Source organism: Alligator sinensis, unplaced genomic scaffold, assembly GCF_000455745.1.
Source record: "Alligator sinensis unplaced genomic scaffold, ASM45574v1 scaffold938_1, whole genome shotgun sequence".
In the NCBI taxonomy this organism is placed as follows: domain Eukaryota; kingdom Metazoa; phylum Chordata; order Crocodylia; family Alligatoridae; genus Alligator; species Alligator sinensis.
In genome coordinates, this window is record NW_005842449.1 from 247539 (window position 1) to 273693 (window position 26155).

General features: G+C 37.2%; 1 protein-coding gene across 1 annotated transcript in view; it reads left to right on the top strand.

The window, feature by feature from the left end:
• PHF14 (PHD finger protein 14) overlaps positions 1 to 26155 on the top strand; it is a 320362-nt gene that overhangs the window by 236775 nt on the left and 57432 nt on the right. The window contains exon 18 of the mRNA XM_006030475.3: positions 15395 to 15508. Within this exon, the coding sequence (XP_006030537.1) occupies positions 15395 to 15508 (114 nt within the window). The remainder of the gene's footprint in view (positions 1 to 15394; positions 15509 to 26155) is intronic.

A 26155-nucleotide genomic window follows, 5' to 3' on the forward strand; every position in this document is an offset into this window, starting at 1 on the left:
TGTTTTATGAGAGAGATGAGTAAAATTTCAGAGCAGGAGGGCTAAACCAAGAATGAGGTGATGCATTGAGGGAATAGCCAATTTGTGCATGAGCACTGCCAGCTGCCAGGCACAACCTCCTAATTAGTAGCTATGTTAGCGTTATGCTCCCCATTTGCTAATACTGACAACAGTTTTTGTTTAACACTGATCCAGTTTAGTTCCAGTTAAGGTACCTTAATTGTATAGCTTTAGAACAAGGGCATACAATGTAAGATATATCTAGTAGGCTGCATACACTATAAAAACCTAATTTTAATGCAAGCTACAGAAAATAGTGCACCAGGGTTTGCATGGCCTTGTTCTATAAAGACATGAGCCTACAACATCAAAAGAGAATGGCATAGGTATAAAGATACTTTTGTTTCACTGACTATATCTGTTATTTCATTTTTGTTTTGGTACAAGAAGTTTTCGTCCTTTGACATGGATGTACAAAGCAGAGTCAGGATTTTTTTTTTTGGATTGCTTCTCACATTAGAACTAGTTCATTGTCCATTGAAGTTGGTTGAAAGGCTTCCAATAACATTGTTGTACAATGGATCACATCTTTTATCATGAAATTGATTTGGTTCCCTGAAAAATCTTTTTATGAGTAGTGACTATTGCTGTTGTAATGGCATCTTGAGGCCATCAGGGTCATGGCCCCCTTATGCTGGAGCTAATACAGAGGTAGGTTATCCCACACCTACCTATTGTGAAGTTTATGCACCTTCATCTGAAGAATCTGATGCTAACCAATGTAAGATTCTAGGATACTTGACTAAGGCTTGCCTCATCTGATCCACTGTGGCATTTTCTAAACTAGAAAAAAATGATGAGATTCTATTTTATTAGATTTATATGCTGCCTCCCCCCCTCCCCCCAAAAAGGCTCAGGATGATTTAAGCAGAATAAAATAGCAACAGAATAAATATAAAAATAAGAATATACAACCCAACAACATTATCAAGCAAAGAACTCCAAAATTTAAAAGCAGTCTATCCTATTATGGTCCCCTGCCTCTGACCAAGGACAGTATTTCTCACTTCCCAGCTAACTTTGCTTCCCAATACCTCCATAAAAGATATCATTTTGGAAGGAGGCAGTTTTGTGCTCCACAGTTTGTAAAGGACTTGGAGAAGTTACAGGGGGTCCAGAGGTGGATGACAAAAATGATAAAAGAGTTGGAAGGCAAGTCATACAAGGAAAGGTTGAAGGAAATGCACTTTCAGCTTGAGGAAATAAGTAGAGACATGATAGCAGTCCTCAAATATCTGAAGGGGTATCAGAAAGAAGAGGGAAGAAACACCTTTTCTCCTTTTCTGCAGAGGGCAGAATGTGGAGCAATGCCTTTAAGTTCAAGAAAGTAGGTTTAGACTGGATATCAAGAAAAACTTCTTCATTGTTTAAACAGCGCGGCCATGGTATAGACTGCCTAAGAAAGCTGTGGACTGTCCATTATTGGAGGTGTTCAACAAAAAGTTGGACCACCATGCCTGTGCTCTACTATGGATATTTCTCAGGCTTTTGGGCTTTGCTGGTTGCCATGTCGGGCTGAGAAAGATTTTTTTTTCCTCTCCTGTTGCTAGATGTGGGGCAGAGGGGAGTGGGTACAAGGGGAGGTCACCTTCCCTGGAAGCATTGGGTGCTGGCTGCAACCAAGGCTAGGGTTTTTGACTGGGTTGTGCCAATGCTCTTGCTGAGACTTAAACCTAGAGGTTTTTCTAGAGGGCCCTGCTCCTCTGCTTGGGGTCAAACTGATCACCATATTTGAGGTCAGGAAGGAGTTTTACCCCATATTAGTATGAACTGTGAAGGTTTGTGCCTTCCTCCGCAGCAGGAGAGGAAAGGGCGGGGCATAGCCCTCTTTCTTCAGTGTCTTAACCGTATTTTAAAAGCCCTTGCAGCTACAAGATATTGGCCACCATCGTCCCCCTGCCTTACTTGTGGTAGATTAGGGTGTTATGTATTGTGCTTGCATCAGGGTTGACTGTAGCTTTACAAATAGGTTAGACCGTGGATTTGTATTAGAGGGAGGATCATCCATATCCAAATCCTCCAACAGGAGGTTGGATTAGATAACCTCTGAAGGTCCCTTCCAGTCCTAATTTTTGATGATTCTATGAGAGAAGCAGCCAGGATGGAAAAAGTCAAGAATAAAATTGAAAGTTAAATTCCATATAGGGACATGTTGAAGGAGTATATATTGTACATCATTTTACAGTGTGCTCTTTATATTACCCAGTAGCCATACTTTACAAATGAAGTATGAAAGCAGTAAAATCGTATGTTATATCCCAAAAGTCTTGTTTCTGTGCACCAAGCAGTGGCAAGTTCTATAATATAACCAGGAGTCCTTGAGCTTAACAGATGCATCAATTAACATCCTCCTCCTCCTGAATTTATACAACTATAATTTTAAGAGCCAGTCCAGTAGAATGTTTAAACAGTAATTTTTTGACTCTGTGTACATATAAGTGCTGAAAAAGAGGGGATTATCTCCTAAATGTAATGTAGCACAAAAAAGGCAAGTGTGCAGGACCCTCAAGGAAAGACAATAAGTTAAAACATTTCCAATGAATTTAACTTTATAATTCTATATATCATTTTCAGTGCTTTTAATTAATGAAGACTGAGAAATTGCCAGACCTTTTAGAGCAGTCTTTAAAGCAGAAGCACTGGTTTTGACCTTTCAGTTCCTGTGGGCTCAGCAAAAGATTGCTGATTAATGTCACATCTTAAACTGTGTCAGCTGAGCTGTTCATTTCCTATTTTAATAAACAGCCCCATGTCTAATGCAGCAGAATTTGACATAAAATATTCTTTATGTTTTAGATAGCCACTCAGTATTTATAATAGTATCTGTATTAGTAGTTCAAAGCTTAGTAGATTCTAAAAATGGATATGTTTAAACATTTCACTGTTTGGTTTTAATGGGCAAATCAGGATACCTGCTGTCAGGTTGCTATGTTGTAGGATACCCAACACACATACTTTGACAGAATCAAGTGTTAAAGATGCAAGGCATATAAGAAATAAAAAAATATCTTTTTTTCAGGAAGCTTATTTAGTATTTTAAGTAATCATACATGTTAATATTTTAATGCCATAATTTATAGTAATAATCAGATAGGGTAAGATCTATGAGGCAGGGGATCAATTTCAGTCTGATGTGGCAGAATAGTTCTCTGAATGGGAGACAATCAAGAAATATGACCTGAATTGAATAAAATTGGGATACACAAATAATTAATAAAGCATGGAGTCTATTAGAAATAAGGTGGACTTCTATAAATGTATATAATCTCTGGGAGAGAGAGATATACATATGGGAGAGACAGATGTACAAAATTTTAAAACTCAAGGTAAGAATTGTATTTGGTGTGTAAACAATTTGATGATTAATGAAGTACGTTGCAGTAATATTGGATAGTTAAACTTGCTGGAAATTTCCATCCTTTCCTTCCCTTCCCTAGCTAAGAATCTGTTCCTCTACAGATAGGACTGTCCTACAAGAGATTTGATTTATTAGTGTCAGGACTTGCAATATATATTTAAATACTTGTTAGAGTAGATTAATTAATGAAAACATCACGATTTAGAATTGTCACCACAGCTATCACCATCATCTTTGTTCAACTCGCAACTGATCCATATCGTCCTTGGAGTTGAAATACTCCAAATATACAGGATGATCTACTTGCCATTTCATTATATCATGCAAGAAAATGAACAATGGACACTGACAGGCTTTCTAATGGATTGGTAAACTAGTTGGCCAAGTTCATGAAACCCTTGTATTTAACTTTGAAGGTACTTCTCTGTGATGAACACAACATCTGATCAGTTCCAAAATACAGGAATGTTTCAAGTATGAATGGGCAGAACCAAATTTATTTAGGCAAAAATCAGAATGGCATCTGGTTAGCAGAGTCCTAGGTTCAGCCACCTTTGTAATTCTGTATAGATCAATGTGTTTCTTGATGGCAAAAATTAACTTGTTTCTGCTTAACTGTTTATTTTAGCTTAGCACATGTTCTAATTGAGTTTAAAATATTGGATACTCTTGAAAGGGGAGGGAAAAAAGAAAAAGAAAGGAGAATAGAAATGGTAGGGAATGAAAACAGTGCACAGAGACTTCACCCTCAATAGGAGGCGAATGAAAGGACTGTGCCATGTTGAAGGCGAGTAGTATGAGCAGAATACAAACAAGCACCCTGACATAGAAGTCAGGGGCACACAACCCTTGCCAGAATATGCGGCATGCAAAACCCTAGGGGACAAGGACACTGGAAAGAGAGCATGTACAACCTCTGGGGAAAAAATAGGAGATATTCGGAGAGTGAAGGGAAAACAGGGAGAGGGGACAATGGTAGAGGGCTCGTGGCATGGAGGCTAAATATGGCAGTGAAAGACGGGAGAAAAAGAGTCTCTGCTGTATGCCATAAACTTAGGCTACAGAAATAACAATATGTATAGTCTTTTACTTTCTTTTGTCCAAATTGATGCATCAAATAGGCGAATATTCCAATTATTTTGTTTGTGATCTGTGCCCTTGAGCAGTTTAGTGCTGTTTTTGGTGGTCTCCCATTTTAATACCACTGTTTTTGGGGTTCCTAGTGCTTAAAGAGCTAGAATCATTGCTCATGAAGATACAAGAAACTAAATAAATGTTATATATTAAACAATATGAGAAATAATAACAAAATCCTACCATGCTGACTCTGCCTTGAGAATAAAGTTAGATGGTGCAATGTAAAGCTTTGTTTCAACATCTGACAGACATGCTTTGCATCCTAATACATAATGTCTGAAGACTGTGCTTGAAAGAGTGCCTTTTCCAAGCCACTTCCTATTTGTAGCAGAATAGAGCAGCTGATTTTTAGAGCAAAAACCTCCTCAAGGACTCAATTCAACAGTGCAAATTAAGCATTAACCAAATATAGTATTGCACCTGCCGACTTCTTATCAACCAAACAGTAAACCAGATTGCTCAGAAAATGTGTGGATTACAGTTTACAGTGATAAGTGGTAGGAAGTTCGCTTTATGGGGTCCAGTTCTGATGTCCCCCATATTTGTATACATGCTAGTTTAAAAGAGTTATAATCATAAGTATAAATCTTTGGGCTCAACTATCCAAGAGTCCCTTACATTTTTCTTTCAGTTCATGTATTTTTTCAAGGGGATACCAATACGATCTTGTTCTCTTTGGATGCTACTTCTATACTCAGGGCTGGAATAGATATCCTTATAATCTTGTGCACAACTACCCAGAAAACTTGAAATTAGATTAATTCAAACCCCCAAAAAGCAGCTATAAATTCTCACTTAGCTAATGAAACAGTTACAGCTGCAATTCTCCCCTGCACTGTTAATAACTCCCTGGTGACTGCACATTTACTATTTAGGGGGGGAAATTGAATATGAAATCATAAGGGCCAGATGTTGCTCTGTAGGAGTATTGGAGTCAAAGATGTATGCAGAATGCATGTAGCACAATAGGCACCACACTTGCTGTGCCTTGCTGAAGACCTTTCTGATGCACGCCTGAGGTTTTTCTGCAGTATTTAATGTCTATAGGAGAAGGGATCGGGGAGGATAAAGGTGAAAATGCGTGCTTCTCATTCAGCATCAGTAAATAGTGTGTATAGTGTTTTGAATAGCTGATAAACGCATAGTAAATTTAAAATATCTAAAATAAAAACATCTAGACAAAAAAAAATTCATTTTTCCTTCTTTGCATGATATTTTTCCTCATAGCAGCAGACATATAAAAATGTAAAGAGTAAAATCATATATCAAATGAGGAAAGAGCTGCTGTAGTCCACTATAAAAATAGTACTGTGGAAGCATCTCTCCATTACTGTAATACTGCAGCTGCTTCAGTGCACAATACATCTGCCAGAGAAAGAGAGGTACTAACACAAAGCAGTGGCAGCTATCTGCCTTTTTCCTTGTGAGTGAAGAAAAAGGAGTTTTGACTTCCTTGTCAAAATCCTGCAAGTGAACAGTAGGAAGGGCAGCCCACACCTTTGCTGGGTTATACTGAGCCAATACAAATATGATCAATATGAAAATAAAAAGCATATCCTTTTTTTTTCCTTTCCATGATTTCACACTTAGCCTATGAGGCTCTTGCCAAGCCTGAGCTCTCTTGCATTGGTCATATGAGATACAGCATTTACCCATTTAGAAAGCAGCAAATAGAATAATTTTATACCCTCACTACTGCAAACAGCATTCTTGCAGGCAAAGCAACATTGTGCTTCAGTAGCTGTACAGTATGAAAGTTAGGTTGATGAGAACACTAATGCTTGAAAAACTTTCATTTTTTACTCTGTGCAAAATGCCTTACCCAGTGACAAAATTGGTCAGCACCATTTCACCAGGGCTTTATGTTCTTATGTTAGTGATGCTTCCCTTTCGCCTTTTTTTCCATTTGTATTAGCACCCAGAGATCCTATTCAACTCACATTAGTGAACCCTGTCATGCTTGTGTCTCTACAAGTGCATAGAGTTACTCAGTTCCAGCCTTTAACAGAATACAAGGAATGCAAAAGATGCTGACAGTTAGAAAAAAAGCAATGTAATCTAAAGGCCGAAGCTAAATATTTTGTGTATCTTGCTAGTTTGAGGGGTGGAAGGGTTAAACATTTTTTTATATATTTATTATAGTTGGCTTGAAGGGCTCTTTGGGGATTCTTCAGGGATTCATATAAAGAATAGCTAGAGAGGGAAATGAAGAGGTCAGTGCCTGGACTGCCTAGAAGGGCAGGCTGGGCCAGGTCGGGGGCTGTGCACTGTTGGTGTTAGTGCATGGGATCTGGGCTGTTGCGGGGAGGGGTGAGGGGGTGCTAACTGGCCCACGGCAGCTCCCCAGAACTGCCTATATGACCTGTAGGTAAAAATTATTGCCCACCCGTGCCATAGCACATATGCCGCATGTGGTACTGGCAGACTCTGTGTGTAGCATGAAATAGACTGTGGACAGGACAGACCACACACCTGCAATATAGGGCAGGAAGCAGAAAGCAGAGCAGCAGATCAGGCAGGAGAAGGGGATCCAAGTGACACTCAGGCTGCTGCTGCAAGGTTCATCTATGGCATACCTGCTGAAACGGTTTAGTTCCCACTCAGTTTAACTCGCTTGCAAACTATAGATGCCCTGTTTTCACTAGTATTTTACTATGTAGTAGCCAGTATAGTAAGAACAGGCTTATTATTCTAATTAAGATGTTCCCTATTAAGGGAAGAGAGCAGGGAAGCGCTGGAACAAATTTACACAAGAGGGTTTGGCATTTAAATTGGTATGAAGAAACTATAGTAACCAAGTGCCAAAATAAGATGCAAAGATAGAATCTAGAAGTGCTTTAAATATGTTTTCTGACTGCAATGTCGAAGTTCTCTTCCCATAATTCTGCAGCCTGAAGAGTCATGCTTCATGTTTTCAAAAGGGCTTTTTCCTTCTATTGCTTTGAAGAGGAGCAACTGTTTTCTCCTTTGCTGTTGTTAAAAGTCTTTGTTAGTAACTTTGGTTCCCAATTCATTACTGCAGTCATGTTTTCCAAGCCTGGTATAGGAGATAAACCCTTTGCAAATGAAGACAGCATCCATTTTCCTTGCACCTCAGGCCACACAGAATTGATTGGGGTAATAAAATGACAGCACCTTGTAATATACTGACGGCTCTTTAATTTGAAAACTAGTTCCAGCCTGATTCAAAGCTTGTTTAAAGCTAATTTATGGCTTGCGTAATTTTCAGCTGGACCAAAGTAAAGGATGATGTATGAAAACTGATACGGAGTTAGTGTAATATATTCAAACCTGTCATGCTAAACTTGGGAACTGTGGGGTTTTTTTGTTTGTTTGTTTGTTCTCATTTGTTTGTTTTTTTAAGTAGCAGTACTAGGAAAATAATTTGCTTTACATAAATATCATTGTTTAAATTTTTCATCATCTCGTCTCAGATGTAACTTCATATGCTTTCTGTATGTCTAAACAATGTAGCGTAAGTGTGCATTTATATTATGCTTTGAACAATATTCATTTTTTTGTTAAAATTAAAGGGTGTCTGCAAATTCGTTGTACAGCTAAACAGATGCTGTGACTTAGACTGGGAGACAGTTACGGTATGTTTTCAAGTCATATTTGAGGTTGTCAGTTTTTTTAAATAAAATCTGTTTTGTTGTCCGGGGAAGAAAATTTTAGGTGCTCCATTTCAATTTTGTGTGCGCGCACACATGCCCACTCATAAAAAAAAATATATATATCTATACACACACCTAAGTTGTATGAAGTAAAATTTGGGGGCTTTTAAAACTTGTTAATGTTCATGAGCATATAGATGTATATATGTGAGAGGAGTTTTACAAAATTCTGTATTCGTGAATTTTAGAAATTATTTTGGAAAAAAACAGCCCCCAGATTTGGCCTACAACATTATCATGAAACGAGGAATGTTCTCTTGGATTGTATCTATTTTTTTCCTCCTAAAATCTGTCACTTTTAGATAGTCCACCCACAATTCACATCTGTTTTAGAAATCGATTATTTCTGCATGCAATACAAATGTATGTATGCACAGTAGAGAAGAAAATTAAAAGGAGCCATGTTGAAATGAACGCTGTCACATTAAAAAGCTAACAGAAAATTGTGCCAAATATGAGAAATCTAAAGGCAGTAATGAACTAATATTTTAATTTTTTCTGAGAGTTTTATATTAGAGGTTAAATAAAATAACCAAAAGTGATGTGGTTCTTATCCAAAAACCATATAAGTATTTATCAACACTTTACACAAGAACGTTATTTTGGCCAGCTGTTGGTTTGTATTTTTCAAGGATTGAAATTGAAAGTTGTTTCATATTCCATTTTCTGTGAGACTGCCTATGGAAATTTTCTTTCAGTAGTCTTAATTTGAGCTACTGTCCTACTAGTATTATTTTAATTTTCATGAGCACTACAGGCACATAAAAGCACTAGAATGGAAAGTGGGTCCATCATAGAAAATTAGGTTTGGCAGCAGGTCATCTAGTCCAGTGGTTCTCAACCTTTTTTGTACCAGGACCCGTTTGTAAACATTGATGGCCAGTCCTGACCTAGTAAATAATTTAAGCAGCTAGCCTTTTGCTAGCCTGCAGGGCGAAACCTATGGTTTTCCATGTTTTTCTCCTTTAAGAGAGAAAATCCATGATTTTGTATGTTTTTTCTGTGATTGTTCACAACCCTTTCATATATTCTCACACCCCGCATGTTGAGAAACGCTGATCTAGTTCAATCTCCTGCTCTCTGGGTATCTTGTTCCAGTGCTTTACTACTCTCCTAGTGAGGAAGTTTCTCCTCATATCTAACCTAAACTTCCCTTGCTGCAACTTGAGACCATTGCCCCCTGTTCTGTTATCTACCGCTGGTGAGAAGAGTCTAGCTCAGCGGTTCTGAACCGGGGGTACATCTACCCCCAGGGGGTATGTGAGATATATTTCATACATTTTCTAACACAGGTCGAAGGGCCTAAAAAATTAATTTCCCATTGAAAGGGTGCGTGTGAAGTCTCACTCTGAGACCAAAGGGTACATCTGCTGAAAAAGGTTCAGAGCTGCTGGTCTAGGTCTACCCTCTTCGTAGCCACCCTTCAAGAAGCTGAAGGCTGCTATTAAATCTCTCAGTCTTCTCTTCTCCAGACTAAATAAGTCCAGTTCCCTTAGCCTTTCCTCACAAGTCATGTGTCCAGCCCCCTAAGCATTTTCATTGTCCTCTGCTGGACTCTGTCCAGTTTGTCCACCTCCTTTCCACAGTGGGGAGACCCAAAACTGGACACAGCACTCCAGATGTGGCCTCACTAATAGAGGGGAAGAATCACTTCCCTCAGTCTGCTGCCAACACTCCTACTAATGCAACCCAGCATGCTGTTAGCCTTCGTCGCAACAAGGACACACTTTTGGTTCATATCCATCTCATTGTCCACTGTAACCCACAGGTCCTTTACTTCAGAACTGCTGCTTAGCTGGTCAGTGCCCAGTCTGTACCCGTGTATGGTTCTGTTCCTTCCTAAGTGCAGGCCTTTACACGTGTTCTTACTTCATGAGATTTCTTCTGGTTAATCCTCCAATTTGTATAAGTATCTGTGAACCCTAGCCCTACCCACTAGTGTATCTACTACTCCCCCCAGCTTGATGTCATCTGCAGACTTGCTGAGGGTGCTTTCCATCCCATCTTCCAGATCATGGATAGTAATCTTCTGTATATGTACATTGAGTGGTCCCCTGTATATCAAAGAGAGCAGTCACACCAATCTTGCTGTCTGGAGAGGCTTGTAGCAAGGTCAGATTTTTGCAGTAGTTCTGTATTTTTAACTTGGACACTGTTAATATTACCCCTTGTTTGTTTTCAAAATTAAATTACCGAGTAGCCACAAATTGTGTGCATGTGGCATTTACATTCCTGTAAAAGTGACTATTTTTTCAGTAAACTGGAAGCTCTGCTTCTTTAACAGTGATTTCTCCTTATAATGTATTCATTAATTTAATGAATACCGTGGTCAATTAGGAAGATATATTGTGGCTTCAGAATGCAGATATATGGCCCTCCATATGTTGGTCAGAAAATTAAATGGTACTTTAATGAAACAAGAAGTCTCAAACAACAGAATGGGTATGTATAAAATAATTTGCATGATAAAGGCTTGCAAATAGTTTCACAGTTCGGGGGAGGGGGGTTAGTTTTTTGGGGGAGGTTGTTTTTGTTTGTTGTTTGTTTGTTTTTCCGTCCTCCAAAAGATACAGATGAAAACTCCCTTGGTACAATCTAAAAATTTGCAAGTTAGTTTCCCTGCAACTTTAAAACCCTGGAATTCATCCCCCGCAGGGCTAAGGGACAAGTACCTTTATAAGAGGCTCTTATATTGCCATAAACTCTTAATAATCCCTCTCAGCAAACAGTGGGCAAACTTAGAATAAGAACTTAGAAAAATGAGGGTTTCTTGTGTTAGAGTTTAACTGACAAGACTGTCTCAGCTACAAGTTATGTCTCTACTATAGATAGTGTGATGAAAAGAAATAACTAGGGCCTGTCTGCCTAAGAGATGAAAATAACTTTTATATGCATATTTTCTGAATGTATCTAACATTAGTTACCTTGTGCAGAGGATGGGCCTGTATATGTCTATCTTATTTCCATGCAAGTCAAAAGAAGTTCAGTAAATAGAGTTGATACAAGAAGGGGTCCCAATTGAAATACAGGGGTCTTTTAGAGGTTTGTTGCGGAGGTTACCTGATGGACATTCGTGCACTACATAAAGGACAATCATGTGCTTTAACTTCTCACTCACGATAACTACAGTCTAGTTAAGAGCTTTATTGCTGGCTCTGCATTTAGTCTTCATGATACTGGAGCTTTTGGAAAGAGAAGTTTTGCAAAATTAATCTGGAGTGTTGTGGTTATCAATAGTAAGAAAAGGAGGTAAGAAATTTCTTGATAGAAGTTCTATGTTTTGCCATCTTTTCAATAGAAAGGCTTTTTTAAGGTCAAATAGTTATGATTCTGATACAACACTTTCAGGTTTATTTTCACATTTGGGCTTTGGCAACCATAAGGTGTATCACCCCAAAATTCATACCAGAGCTATTGCTTAGTCAAATTGTGGCTTAGCACTGGTGAGAAATCCTCATGCAAGGCTTCTGCACCTTTTGGCATTTTTACTATTGTGTCAGGTAAACATTAACAGGAGCAGTATCCCACATGATCATTTGCATTATGTATGAGTAACCCAGCTAACCTAGAGGAGTCAGAATGAGCACAGTATAAACTGCTGCATTGTGGCATCATAGGACAGTCTGGGATTTGTGACAGCACTGTAGGAATTTCCATCACTCTTATGTGACTGTCTCTTGTCCCTATCTCTTTCCACCAGTCAAGGAAGTTATTCTGTTGTGCTACAGAAGCAAGAAAAGAAAAACAAACTGTGCTGTAGATACTTATCTTTTTAGTTTGTTCATTTTTAGACTGTTTTGGCTATGCTGCTACTGAAACTCCTCAAGCAGTTGAGTGCAGAAGATAGAGATAACACTGCTTTTATGTGAATCACAAAAATACTTGAACTGGAAGGACTTGTCATGGTATTGTAATTATTAAACTCAGAGGCCGGCATTCTTTACATGAATTCAACAGACGTATTAAATTATTCTACCTCCCAGTCCCAAAGAAATCCTTCAGGCTGTCCAACCACATAACATGCCTTCTATTTATTCCTTCTCACCTAATTATTCATTGGTCCTCCTTAGGCTTCCCCATGGTGCAGTGTGCTGGTCTTGTTACTCTAACCAGGGCACTAAAATCAATTTGAAATTAACTGATGTTACAAAAATAGTACTAAATTCAGTTTTTCTTTTGTCTTCTGTTTGCTAGCTATAAGGATCTGAATAGTTTTACCCAACTATTTGAAGAGAAACAAAAGGAACAACAACAAAGGAAATGATCCTTAGAGTAGTTGCAACATATAAATGGCCCAAGTGGAAGCATAACAATGAAACAGTTATAAAGAAAAATGTGGATGGAATTCAGAGCCTCAGACCCTTTACTCTTTGTCTTTTGAATAAATAGGCAGAGCAAACGTATAAATAACAAACACTTTATTTTATAAACCTAAAACTTGATTTTTTTTTTTGTGGTCATTATGTTAGAGAAACGTAATAACAAGCTTCTCAGCTTGAAGTTTCCAAGAGTATACTGTTTGATTTCCTTGACTCTAGAGAAAAGGGAAGTGATACATCAGAAGCATGTATTCTGCATTCTGTATAATGACATCTAAAAATAACTTTTGTAATGAGCTTTACAGCAAGCTCAGTAGGGTTAGCACAGATTAACAGATGGGTTCCATATTGTCAAACATTGCAGTGTAGTTATCAAGCCCACAATAATTGAGAAGGGTTATTTGTATGCCTTTAAATTTTGGCCCATCTAATGTAATTTTGACCACGCGAATATAGACAAATCCAGTGAAGGGTCAACATAAAGTAATTTAGAACATAAAATGCAAACTGCCTAAGAGTTTCGTCCCTCTTGTGATATTATTTTGCTGTAGTGTTAGACCTGCCAACAGATTCAGGAAAAGCTTTACCCAGATTCTATACTATCTGATTGTATAATGAGCCACACAATAGATTTACATCTATTTACGTACAATAAATTATATTATAAAAAAAAATGTTGAATTGAATTGTACGTTTGAAAGCATTAATTGAAAATGAAAAGGAGAATGAAATTGGCCAAATTCTGTTTTTAAGTATCCCTGGGTTTGCAAGTATGCATTGAACCATATGTGAACCTCATATAATTTAGTAAAGTTCCAAAGAACCTAAGTTCATCTATAGGGAGTGCCATACTGGGTCAGTATCCTGTCTCATAGTGGTAGAAGTGGATGCTATAGAGGGAGAGCATTAAATTGGATCTCTCTAGGGTGACCTATCCACTATTCCCTAACATCCACCTTTTCACTGCGTTAGAGGTGCCAGAAGAAACATTTCCAAATCCTGTTGTTTTCAGTGGAGTGAACTTTATAGTAGGATTTTTTGTTTGTTTTTTGTTTTGCTGTGAAGTGGTGTGCAGGACAAATTTAACATGTATGCTGATAGTATGTAGCAGGGAAAGTACCAAACAAGACTGTGAGGCAAGGGGAAGATGGGTCAAGCCCATTATATTTTACACTTACCTGCTAATACTGTTCTTGCTACAGTACTTTCTTCTCCTAGGTTTTAAGTTAATTTGCATATATAAGATATTCTAAATCAGTCCAAATGCTATTGTTTTGCCACAAAACATCAGTTTAAGACTAACCCTAACCCTATGTGCAGTTCCAGCTCTCACTGCGAATTGCCTTGCATCTAAATTTGTGCTAAATACCAATGGTACTTTGACACACAAAGTTGACCCATGAAATTGGGTTGTATTCTTTCTTTAATGTTATTTGCTGACTTATCATATACTTACTAGTAGTAGTATATTAACCCATGTTTAATGTCTAATGTAATTGATTTTAAAATAATAGAAGAACATAGATTGCTAGGAGTAAATTTTCTCTTTATATAAGGCTCCAAATATATGGAATACATATACCTTACACAAAGTTCTTTGTCTTCTGGTATCTTCCCCCACATTCCCAATCCACAGAATAACTGTTACTTATTTGTGTTTCCAAGGGGTAGTTACAGGATAGAAGACACCAGAGTTCAGGATAACCTTCAGAGAATATGTAAATATTCTAGATGTGACAGTATATGATACCAACAGGTACAAAGAACATGTCTGATAATATTAGGGCAGTCACATAAACAAGATGTGAGACGAGAATATTAGCTGTCAGTTCTTACGAAGGAAGCTAGAAGTCAGGGTTCTGACAAATACTAAATTCTTGAACAGACAGCAAACAGGCATATAACCAACATCAAATGAACCCTCTCCTCATTTTCACCCCCATCCCTTTCACTTCAAATATAAAGATGTCTTTTATAGGTCCTTCCATTTTTGGAATTTTGCAAAAGCTTTACAGTCCTAGGCCTATTTTATTTTTGTTTAATTATAATTATTCCTTGGGTAGACTTTCCTCCAGAAGATTAGCCACTAGGGCAATTTAACCTGCCATCCAATTAAATTTTTTCACTTTTGCAAAAAAAGTACTAAGATCATTTCTGTCATTTTCCAATGCACCATTTGGAAATACATTTGAATGTACATTCTCTGCTAAGCAGAAATACCTGTCAGATTTTGTTTGACACCTTATAATTATTGAAGCCTAACCATTAAAGTAATACTGAACTTATTATCCCCAGGTCTCAAATCGTAGAATCATCAAATCATAGAAAATGAGGGTTGGATGGGACCTCAGGAGGTCATCTAGTCCAGCCCCCTGCTCAAAACAGGGCCAGCCCCAACTAGATCATCCCAGCCAAAGCTTTGTCTATCTGGGTCTTAAAAACCTTCAAGGATGGAGATTTTACAACCTCTCTGTTTGTTCACAGCTGGTTGCATCATTGTGTCCTTACTTATTCATATTTGAAGAAAGTTCTTTTCCCTTTGCTAAATTTGGAAACTAAGGCATAATACTTAGCACTTGTAGGGTACTTTACATTTTCAAATACCACATCAAAAGTTATTGATCCTCACAATACTACTGTGAGGAAAGTATGCGGTTATCCCCATTTTATAGGTGGAAAAATTGAAACAGAGGTTATGTGGCTTGCCCAGGACAAAATATATTTTTTTGAACTGTGGAGTTCTTGGCTATTATGCCTGTGCTTATAACATGGGCCCTCAAAGTCTATTTGATGGAGTACCGCTGCAATACACTGCTGAGGGGTCTATTTGTCTCTGTTGCCCTCAGGATTCCGAACCGTCAAATGAGGTGGTAGCAGAGGCCCCAGGTAAAGTGGTACCCTCTACCTCAAGAAGTAGCTCTGAAGAGCTGGTATCGGTGGCACAGAAACATCCAGAAGAGGTAGGACCTTCTGTGTCTATTCTATTCCAAACGTAACTGTTGAGAATTTAGGTTTGCCGCAGTTTTTCACTCCTGGTCTTGTTTTAGTTACAAAAAGGCTTTGTCAAAAATAGAGTGCAGACTAGCCCTTCTACAACAATCCTGTTGCGATTTCTAGGGCCTCAAGTCTCACTGCCTAGAACTAAGGCTGTTTGCTCTGCTGTCGTTAGTAGAGAATCTCATAGTAAGTGGCTGGAATTTCCAGTAATCTTAGAAAATATTTTTGTTCATTCCTTCTAATATATCCATGACAAGAGCCAAGAGCTTATTCAGGCTGTGAAACAGTCAAATCCTATATTAGAAAGTTGTGTTTGTTTGTTTATTTATTTTAGGGGAGGGATTTCTTTGTTTTGGGCCTTTTGGTGTAAGGCTATTGCCAAAATTCTTAGATTTGGACTACTTTGGCCATGATTTCAAAGAACTTCCCTCTGATTTTTAAAGAAAGTTACCAGGAAACAGAACTTAAATGTGTCTAGCTACTGCAGATGTCTTAATTTGAGCACCAGGAGTTACTTGCCTGGTCTAATCATATGGCCAAATTCCACATTGGTATGACAAAACTTTGGTTCCCTGTCCATAAAAGTCCATTCAGTGTTAGCTACTACATTATTACCCAAATGCCACTGTTTGAGTTTCCCTAGAATAAAAAAAAAATGTTGGAAGAATTCTTTTAAAATGTCATGATTGTATGACTGACAATTTGTACTTCTCTTGTCTCTTGATATGAGAATGTATTTGCATGATAAAAATGTAAGTGTTAAAAATGTAATAAAAAGAAGACTGAGCTGAATAGTTAAACCCACCATACTTCTAAGAGGTCAGCATCCAGTTTCATCCAGCAAGTTTCAGGTCATGAGTTCATTCCAAAGTAAAGCTTAAGATGCATTCTGCCAACCCATGAAACATACCTATTTCATAGCCAAGAACTGGTTAGCTGTGTTAGTCTAAAGCCAGGCAGAAGGTAGGACAGAGAGGTACCTTAGAGACTAATTGGTTCAGAGAGGCATAGGAGAGAGACAAACCTGTAAAATCAAAACCTCTTTCATATTGTGGAAGCATCTTTTCAGGGGACGACCCTCTCCCCCAACCCCAAGAGTCAAAATGTCTGCTTAGAATAGGAATTGTTGGCTCCTGAGAAGAAGCCCTGATGCTTCAAATTCACTCTCCCCTGGCTTATGCCAATTTTATATATTTTTCTTCTTATGACAGACCTATCAGGAAATGTTTCTAGATCAATTAGACATTATATTAAAACCTATCTAGTCCTTTTTGAGAGTTCCTCTGATTTCAGTTCTATTCATAGAAAAGGACATTAACTCTTTGCTGTTAAAAATATTCTTTATTAACTTGTAGAATTTCCTCTCTCCTCTATTTCTATATCTCGTTTCTATATCTAGTGAGAAAGGATAGAGTCCTTTCCATAGGCAGGTCAAAAATATTCCAGAATAATGCAGATTAGTACTAATAACAATTCAATACATCTTGAATGTTAGAAGGAGATTCTTGTAAAGAAGGGAATTTGGATGACTAAGAATTTGCCCTCAAGAAAGCCTGTTAAAGTAGTTTGTTGAAGGAATAACACTTTCTCCAAAGATGCTGACTTTAGTGTAGATTAAGAATAGAGAGTTTTATGACTGGATTTACATGGGATATTTGGTGTAGGACCCTTCATTGTAAGAAAAGGACCAGTAGTATTTTTCCAGATTCTTAGATGGTATCAGTATATTGGCAAATCACCATGATGGGGAATTAGGTTAAGCTGCACATGGATGGCCAGTGTTTTAACTTCTTAAATTCTCCTTTCAGTCAATTTTCAAACTGCAGCCCTATGCTTTTATTCCATCTGTGTAAAATTATATCAGCTAACACTTGGATTGACCTGTATTAGTTTACTAATAACTAGTTAATACCATAATTTGTATCCCATGTAAATTTGTTGTGGATGAGAGAGCCATTGTTCAGAAATGCATATAACAATGAAAGCTGAAGGAATGCAGAAGTCAAATGGGTAGTAGACTGAAAGACTCAAAACTGCAAAGCATTCAAAAAGGAAGACTGAATGAAATCAGTGGTGAAAACAGATTTCAGTTTTGGCTGCAGAAGACCAGTTCATAGTGAAGATGCTTTGACATATCCTAATAACTACGTATTAGTGACTAAACTAAAATTTTCCCCTGACAGTGATGTTTCTTTATCTAGGATACATGAATACAAATGTAATACTTTTGGAGTTGTCTGAAGTTTGCCACCATTTTTTACTGTTGATGATATTTGTGGGTTTTTTGGCCAGTCATCTTGGGTCATTCTGTTTGGCTTTGTTCTTGCTAATATAAGTAACATATAATAAGAGGTAAATTTGTAACTTTCACTTCTCTCTGTGTGGTATAAAAATTTCATCCTAGATGAATGGGAGGATCAGTGGGACTCTCCCTGTCATCACAGCCTTCTCTCTCTAACCTGGTTTATGTTCATATCTGGTTTCAAATTAGATTATAATCTATGTCATGGGACCTTCTCTACCTATGCGATTACTGCACATAGAGTATAGGGAGTTCTGAATCTTGTTTGGGGATTTAGACACATAATTAAAATAAAATCTTTTATTTCGTGTTTTTGCCTGGTTGTCATAGGTCATGAAAGACCAAGGGAAGTGTTATAGATTAGTGTAGGTGAGTTATGAAAGTCCAGCAGGTGAAGAAAAGTAATTGTATCATATTTTAAGATAGAAGGAAATTTGAAACTTTATTAAGCAACTATACATTTCTTATTTAAACAAATTAAAATGTTAAATGATTATACTGGTATACCATGTCACTCTCAAAATCCACATTAAACTCATTTTTTTTTTCTTCTTATAATGAGGATTTTCTAGGGTGATGATTGTACAAGTTTCTATTAGAACACCACCACATTAGGCTGTGTAGGCACATCTACACAAGACATTTATTGCAGAGCTGACTAATTAACTCCACAGTAAGATTGGCAGCACCTATATGTGCAGTGCTATTAGGCCAGAATAAACTAATTAACTGCCAGACACAAGTACTATCCTACAGTGGATTTATTTACTAGGGGTATGTGAAATGCGCCATATTCAATTCAGATTCAGCCCGAATCAGGGACAGTGATTAAATTCATTGATTCAATTCAATTCGTCCGAATCTGAAGATTCGATGCTGATTCAGAGAATCGGCGATTCGGCCCTAGATACAGCTTTAAATATTTTTTCTATGTACCTCAAGGTACCAGGCACGGCTTGTGAACACTATGATGCTGGGGCAGATGGAGCATCTGTGCGCAGGGTGTCCCCCACATGCTTGGCGGCAGACCCAGAAGTGGACTGGGGGGACCCCAGCACACTCCCTGGTGGCTCCGGAAGTGCTTCTGGTCCACTTCTGGGTCTGCTGCTGAGCGTGTTGGGGAGCCCCCAGCACTCCCGTGGGACGCTCCATCCACTCCACCATCTCAGTGTTCATGAGCCACCTGGTACCTTGAGGTATGTAGAAAAACATTTAAAGCTGTGCCTATGTCCAAGTCATCGAATCTCTCCAAATTGATTTAGAGCGTTCCGATTCGATTCAGAGAGATCAAAGGGTCTCCTGATTCATTTCAGATGTAGAGATTCAGCCAATGAATCAGGCTGAATCTCCACCGAATCGAATCGGGGACCGAAGCTTCGCACAGCCCTATTGTTTGCTCTGCTTCAGCACATATGTAGATGCTGACGGGGCTGGCTGGGCACAAGGGTGCTTCAGTGCAGAGGCTGCCCCACACTGATTCACCCTTGTACCCCAGGCAGCCTCTCCATAGTATGTTGAGCCAGACAGGAGCAGCCCCAGGACCCCTTGCTAGCTGGGGATACTCCACTGTGGCTCAGTATGCTGTGGTCCTGGGCACATGTTCAACCGCAGCACCCAGGAGCATTAAACTCGGGCACAAACTGCACTGGAGTTTACTCAGCCATAGGAATTGCATGTGTAGACGTGTCCTGTGTGTGCTCGCTGTGAACTTGGAACTGAACTGTGTGAGTCGCATGAGGTGAAATTTCCCCTCATGTCTGCATGACAAGTTTTTTGGGTTTTTTTTTAACAATTATAGTTCAGTTGCTTTTGAGAGAAAAGTAAGGAAACACTTTTCCTGTTATCACAAAATAGTTGTGACTACCCTACAGTCCAGTGGCTGTGGTTTGACTGGCAAAATTTCGTATGGAAATAGTCTTTTGGAGCAATATGGCCTCTTTTTAGTCTTTGTTTTAAGAATTATTCTGTTGAAATACCTGAGGGTTGAAAATGGATTTGTTTTGGAAATAACCCACACAGGGTGCTTACAGAGGTGGGGAAAAAAACAGCACTTTACTTCCAGCTTGGCACATCCCTGCAACAGGCACAGCAGATGCTTCAGTTTGATACAGAGAAATTGCGTCAGTTTGACGCAGCTCACCCATCATCTACATGGTTTGCATGCTTCAGCGGGGCTTTTTGGTACTTTTATCTATAATAGCAGCACATCTCAGAAAAGCCATATTAAACATCCTATTCTTTAAATAGAAGTAAGATAGAAATGTACATTGTTTACCAACTTCTTTTCATATCTTTTCATATCAGCTTCTTTTCATATCTTTTCAAGTTAATCGTGTTTTACTAGTGTGGGCCCACGTGCTTTTTCCTCTTGCATGTATGTTTTACAAATTCTTTATTTATGCATAAAAATAATATATATAAGTTCATGACTTTTAATTCTGATGAAAAAGTATGTTTTTGAGCCTTTAGGTAAACTATAAATGATGACATTGTAGCAGTCAAATTTGAAAATTCTTTTCCTCTGTTTTGCTTTCTGAGTACAGTGGTAAAACTACCAAAGCTGTGCAAAATATCAAGATACTGAGCTAAGAAGAGCTTAAAATAGGTATCCATTAATCTGTTTCTGAATTATTAGGCGTTTACTGCTTGCGGCATATCTGGATAAAGTGCAGCCTTTTTCCATCAGCTGTAGCATAGTGTTCTGCTTTATGGGGAAAAATGTGTCTTGTACTTAAGTCAACTGCTATTCGTCATAAGTACTCTACAGGCAGCTTACAAAGATTGTGGACATTGGCAAGCATCTTGCTAGGCATTCAAATCAATGCATTAGTTTTTAAAAGGACTAATGGAGTCTTCTGTATTATTTCAGATGTGAGCAAAGGAAATGTCCCTTCATTTTTGTGACCATAATTGGCAGCTAACATTTTCTTTTGCTTTTCAATACTCTTCACTCTTTATTCTTTAAATAAAACATTGTTTTGCAAATCTTCCTGCCTCTTTTGAGATTCGGTAAGATCGAAAAACGTGTATTAAAAGAGCCTTCTAACAAGGCGAACCCATAAACATAATCAGCAGAGTCTCCATTCTAATCTTACTTTATTGTAAAGCACAAGGGCTTTTTGCTTTTTAAAAAAGTATAATGTGCCATATTCATGAGCAAATTGAAGCAAAACGATTCTGTGACTAAGACTGTAGCAATGCCCTCCCAGTGCTTTCTTCATCCATAACTACTAAATAACTAGATTACCGTGATAAACATATACCAATCTGAAGGTAATTTAAGGCTGGGTAGAATAAACAATGGTAAGGGTCAAAAATGATTTGCACACCCAGGGAGATGCAAGAAAATATTTAATAGTGAACACAACACCATGCCTCTTGCTCTGATGAAGAGACATAAAGCTTTCATGTTTCTAACTTCAAAGATAGTACAGTATTTTTTTTCTGTTTCCTGCAGCTGCCAGCTTTAAACACCTCTAAGAGAAGAATTATGGCAGACTGTTGTTGACATTTCAGCTATAAAAGTTGTGGATATTTCCTAGATGAAGTTAATTGAAAACAGAGTTATCCATATAGTAAGGCTTCAACTACATGTTTTTCTTTCGCATCATATTTTTGTTGTCCTCTTTCTTTTTTTAGATCCTGCCCTACTTTGAAAAGTATTTGTATGGTTCCATGTTGATTGTAGACTCCAATCTATGATCTCCCAGTGATTTCATACTAAATTTCTTCGGTCTGTGATTTTTTTTTAAACTGACAGCTCCCCAGAAAATTGATCTGAAAGTAAAGTTGTGTTCTTTCCTTATTTTTCATCACTAGCCAAATTGTACCTGCACAATTCACAGTTTCTGATGTTACCTTAGTCACAATTCTAATGTTATCCCATGTGGCCCAGTAAAATTTATCCTGAGAGGAAAACTGTTCCAAAGACATATGAATTAGTTGTTTTTACCATTATTAAAGAATATATGTTGCATTATTTTTGTAATACTACGTACTGCAGTAAACTGGCTACTGTTTTTGTATACTATGGCTTTTGTTATATAAATTTGCAGATCTAATTGTCACAAAGTTATACTGCTGGCAGCCAAAGAAGATTTGCCCTTAAGACAAAATTTGGAGACCTAAGGCTTTGGGACAGAAACAAATTTGCCTTGAACATCTACCATGACTATGAAAATTGCTGTTTTCAGTGTGCACCACATAGTAAGAATAGTAAAATACAATATATAGCTATAGGATTTAGAGAAGGAAAGGCATGTTAGATCATGTATGTTATCTCCCTAGAAATGCAGGATTATTTCCAGTAAAAATTCTAGTGTTTTATCTACTCTCATTTTAAAAGTTCTAAGCAATGTGGGAGTCTTTTCCTCTGGTTCTGCCCTCAGTTCACCAGCTTCCTATGGAACACTGTTGTTATAGTCTTTTTTCATTCATGACCAGTTGTAACAGAGAGCCAGCCTGTGATGGCCATTCATTTGAAATAATCTTCTGAGAATATAGACAGTTCAGATGATTCATACCAAACCGTTTTTAATCTGAAAGTTACTTGTAGTCAAGCTGTACATCTCAGGTTGCAAGGCCTGATGAACTGTGTCCTGAGTTAACGAACAAGCTGTTCACCTGTCCAGAAATAAGTATTGTGCCTTGTCTCTTTACTATAAATATTTCTTGTAATCTTATTACTGTTTCCCATTAATCATTTTTAATTGTCATGAGAGACGGTAAGCCGTATATTAAATATTAGTGACAGCATAAATGTTATTTTAGTTTTCTTGATTTTTTTTAATGCTTATAAGTAATAAATAAGATATTAATAAAAATAAGAGTATTATATTTTCTATATTGAGTATTTTCATAGAGCACAACTGGAATGTACAGTAGTTTGGAATATGTATCACCTGAAAATAATTTAAGCATTCCTATTTTCATGTTAATCTATTAAAATGGTTATATTCTATATAATCTCTCTAATCACAAAAACATAAAGGTCAGAAGAAATGGTTAAAGAAATGTTGCCATACAATGTTGCTTTTGAAGGTAATTTATTATGTATGTTTAAGCTGTAAATAGCCTTACTGAGCCAAACCTCTTGAAAGAACATTATTAGTTTAAAAATGAATTCGTTCTATGTAAAAATTTTACAAATCCAAGACATTTGTCTTTATTTAACCTTTTCACAGACTCTGCCCTTCTTTAGAGTACATTCAGTCCTATATCATCTGTTACTTGCGAAGGTATTTAATACATGACTTGGCATCATTTGCATTATACAAGAAGATTAACTTTACAAGCTCTGCTATTAATCTGAGTAGCTCTACATATTGACCTATGAAAGAACATAATTAAGTTAGCTTAATTAAGTTAATTAATTGTCACACTCTGATGAACTTACTATTGAGAGGAAATTAAAGGCAAATAGAAATCGGCATTCATTGGTTTGAAATCATATTTTAAAGGATTTTAACAAAGATACTCTATATTTAGATGATGAAAGTATCTATTGTATAATAACCAAAGTACAGGCAATTAAAAATGTTAAAAGCTAAGAATCCCGGGAGTATTTGACTGTATTGACTGATATTCAGACTCACTTTCCAAAGCAGATCTTGAAAAATATGTGCTAGAAGTTCAGCAAGTAAGAGAGTAATTTTTATAACCAGATAATTATATTTAAAAATCAATTCCATACATTAACTAGAGAAGGACACCCCATGAGGAAATTTACAATTGGTACAGCCTGATTCCAGATTTATTTTTCATGCAAAGAGCAAGAACAGGGGGACAGGTGGAACCTAAATCCTGAAGTACACTGGTACATTCCAGAGCAGGAGTATTTGTCTAATGCTTGGGAGAGAAAAAGTGAATTACACTTCAGTTAAGGGAGGTAGCTACAAATACGTAGGGCTAAAATGTCTGAGTTTGTAGCAAGAATCCAGTAAATAAACATTCCACATGACTGGAACATCTCAGAGTGTGTTCCATCGGTCTTTATGCATATGTATCGTACATGCAGCCATATGTATGCAGATTTGGTTGTACATTAGTGTCACCACTGAAAACATTCTGTTCTAACCAGACATAATTAATCAAAATATATAATAGAAAAATGGAGATGTGTGCTAATATATGCCAGCTTTGTTGCCAAGTGAGCATTTCCTGGATCAGTAATTTTATCGATTTCAGCAGTTTCAGTTTTCAATTAATTGCTTGTCTGGGTAATGTTTATTTCTTTTTTATGTGTGTGTTTTTTTTAATATATGAGTATTTTGGGTTAAATCAAAGGAGCTATCATTTTACTCTGTCCTGCTATTGTTAAAAATAATTATTTTTATCCAAGTAAACACAATGGAAACCACGAGGTTTTAGATAACTAAGGGTGCTTACCTGTAGACATGTGGGGACACTGCTCCAACACACTGCAATTACACCATGGTGGATAAGACTCAATTAATAGAGTCTGCTGGAGTGTACTAATTAGCTTGCTCCAGCAGCCTCTGCATCTCATGTATTCATCATCCCTGCACTTCAAAATGGTGGTGGGAGCCCTTTAGCTAAAGCTTGTTGAAGTTAAAGCGCCCCTGCCACCATTTTGAAGCATGGATGTTGAATACACGAGAAGCTGTGGGCATTTTTGTGAGCACGGCTCTCAGAGCCACTCTAATTAATTAAAGCACTCCCCTTACCCCCATCCCTGGAGCACATGTAAAGATACCCTATGATATGTGTTCTAGATAACAATGATGAGCTAGGTATCTATACGCTCATTTTAGTATGCCACAGTGGCACCACTAAAACCAGTAAAATTACAGTATGAAACCAGATTCATTCAGAAGTATAGGCCTTGTAAACAAAATATGTTTACAAATAAGTAGGAAAACCACTCTTCAAGGAAGAAAATACTTTTCTATTCCCGCATACTACTGTTTCTGTTTTATTAGCATATTCAACCTGACATTCTGACCTAAGTGTACAATTTTTTAAAAGTCAGAGTTACCATGTAATTAAAAAGTTTTCATTTTCTTTTATTTTTTTCCCTTTTAGACAACTATCCACGCCACATTCTCTCATTATAACACACTTTGATTTAAAACAAATGGCCCGGTTTATGTTTTGCTTCTAGTAACACTATAACAAAAAGGGAATTATATGTTCTTTTCAGATTGAACACCTTATGACAATCTCAAGAAGTAAGATAAGCAATTTCCTTTGGTTCAGTGAGAGAGTGGGAAATGTTATGGGAAATAACTAGTTAAGTAGAAAAATTACAGCAACTTCTACAGTCTGGCAGATTCTTAGTGGGTGTGTATTATCAGAGCACTGTCCTTACTGAAACTATAGAAGCTTACACTACCTGAGGTTCTGTCCCTGAATGTTTTAAGGTGTTTGTGTAGTGGCATGATATAATAATACATATAATTAAGTATTTTTTAGCTATTTACACTCTTGTGTGTTATGTACTTGAAATTCTCTTCAGGCAAAAGGTATATGTGGAGCCTAAGTTCAAAAACTAACGTCCATATTTTAGTCTAATTTTTAAATGTTGTTTTTTTGGTCTTCTCACTTACCTGGCATGTTTGAATAAAAAAGTTTAATCACCTAAGTTCTTTGGTCACCATATCCCAGTATGACAAAGACTTTCTATTTTATGGTGAGAATCAGAGCCATGGTCCATTTTTATAGACTATATATTATCTCAACAGATTTGGTTTTATTTTCAATGTCATACATTGCAAATATGTTGTAAGTGCCTTTAAATCATTATAGTACAGGTGTCAAACAATGGAGCTAAAGTATTATTGAAAATTTCAATGTCATCTTTTAAGTTAGTGGAGATAAGAAGAGGTCAGTCAGTAGACATTAATAATGTACGTTATATAGATTTCTTCTCCCCCCAAGTGTGTCAGGATTATCTCTGAACTGTAACACAGTCCCTACACTATCACAAGGCTGTTTATGTGAATTTAAAATGCTGATGCTTTCAAATAAACTATTTAACCAGCATTGAATGATCCATAATATGAAAATCCTTTAAAAGAATAAGGTCACTTAGGCAGATACATATGTTGTTTATGTGAATAGCCGTCTTTGTCATCAAAAATCCTTTTACTATTCAGAAAATCATAATTGTAATTAAGTTTAGCAGCAAAAGTCTGTACATCTTCTGAGGACTCGCTTCTAGACTTCCCTATGTTTCCCCCCTTTTTAATCCACTTCAGATGCAGAATATTTTTAAATAAATATTTTTCTATTGTGTTTTCTCTTTAAGAATTCATTGCTTAAGTATTTAATTTCTCAACATTTCTCT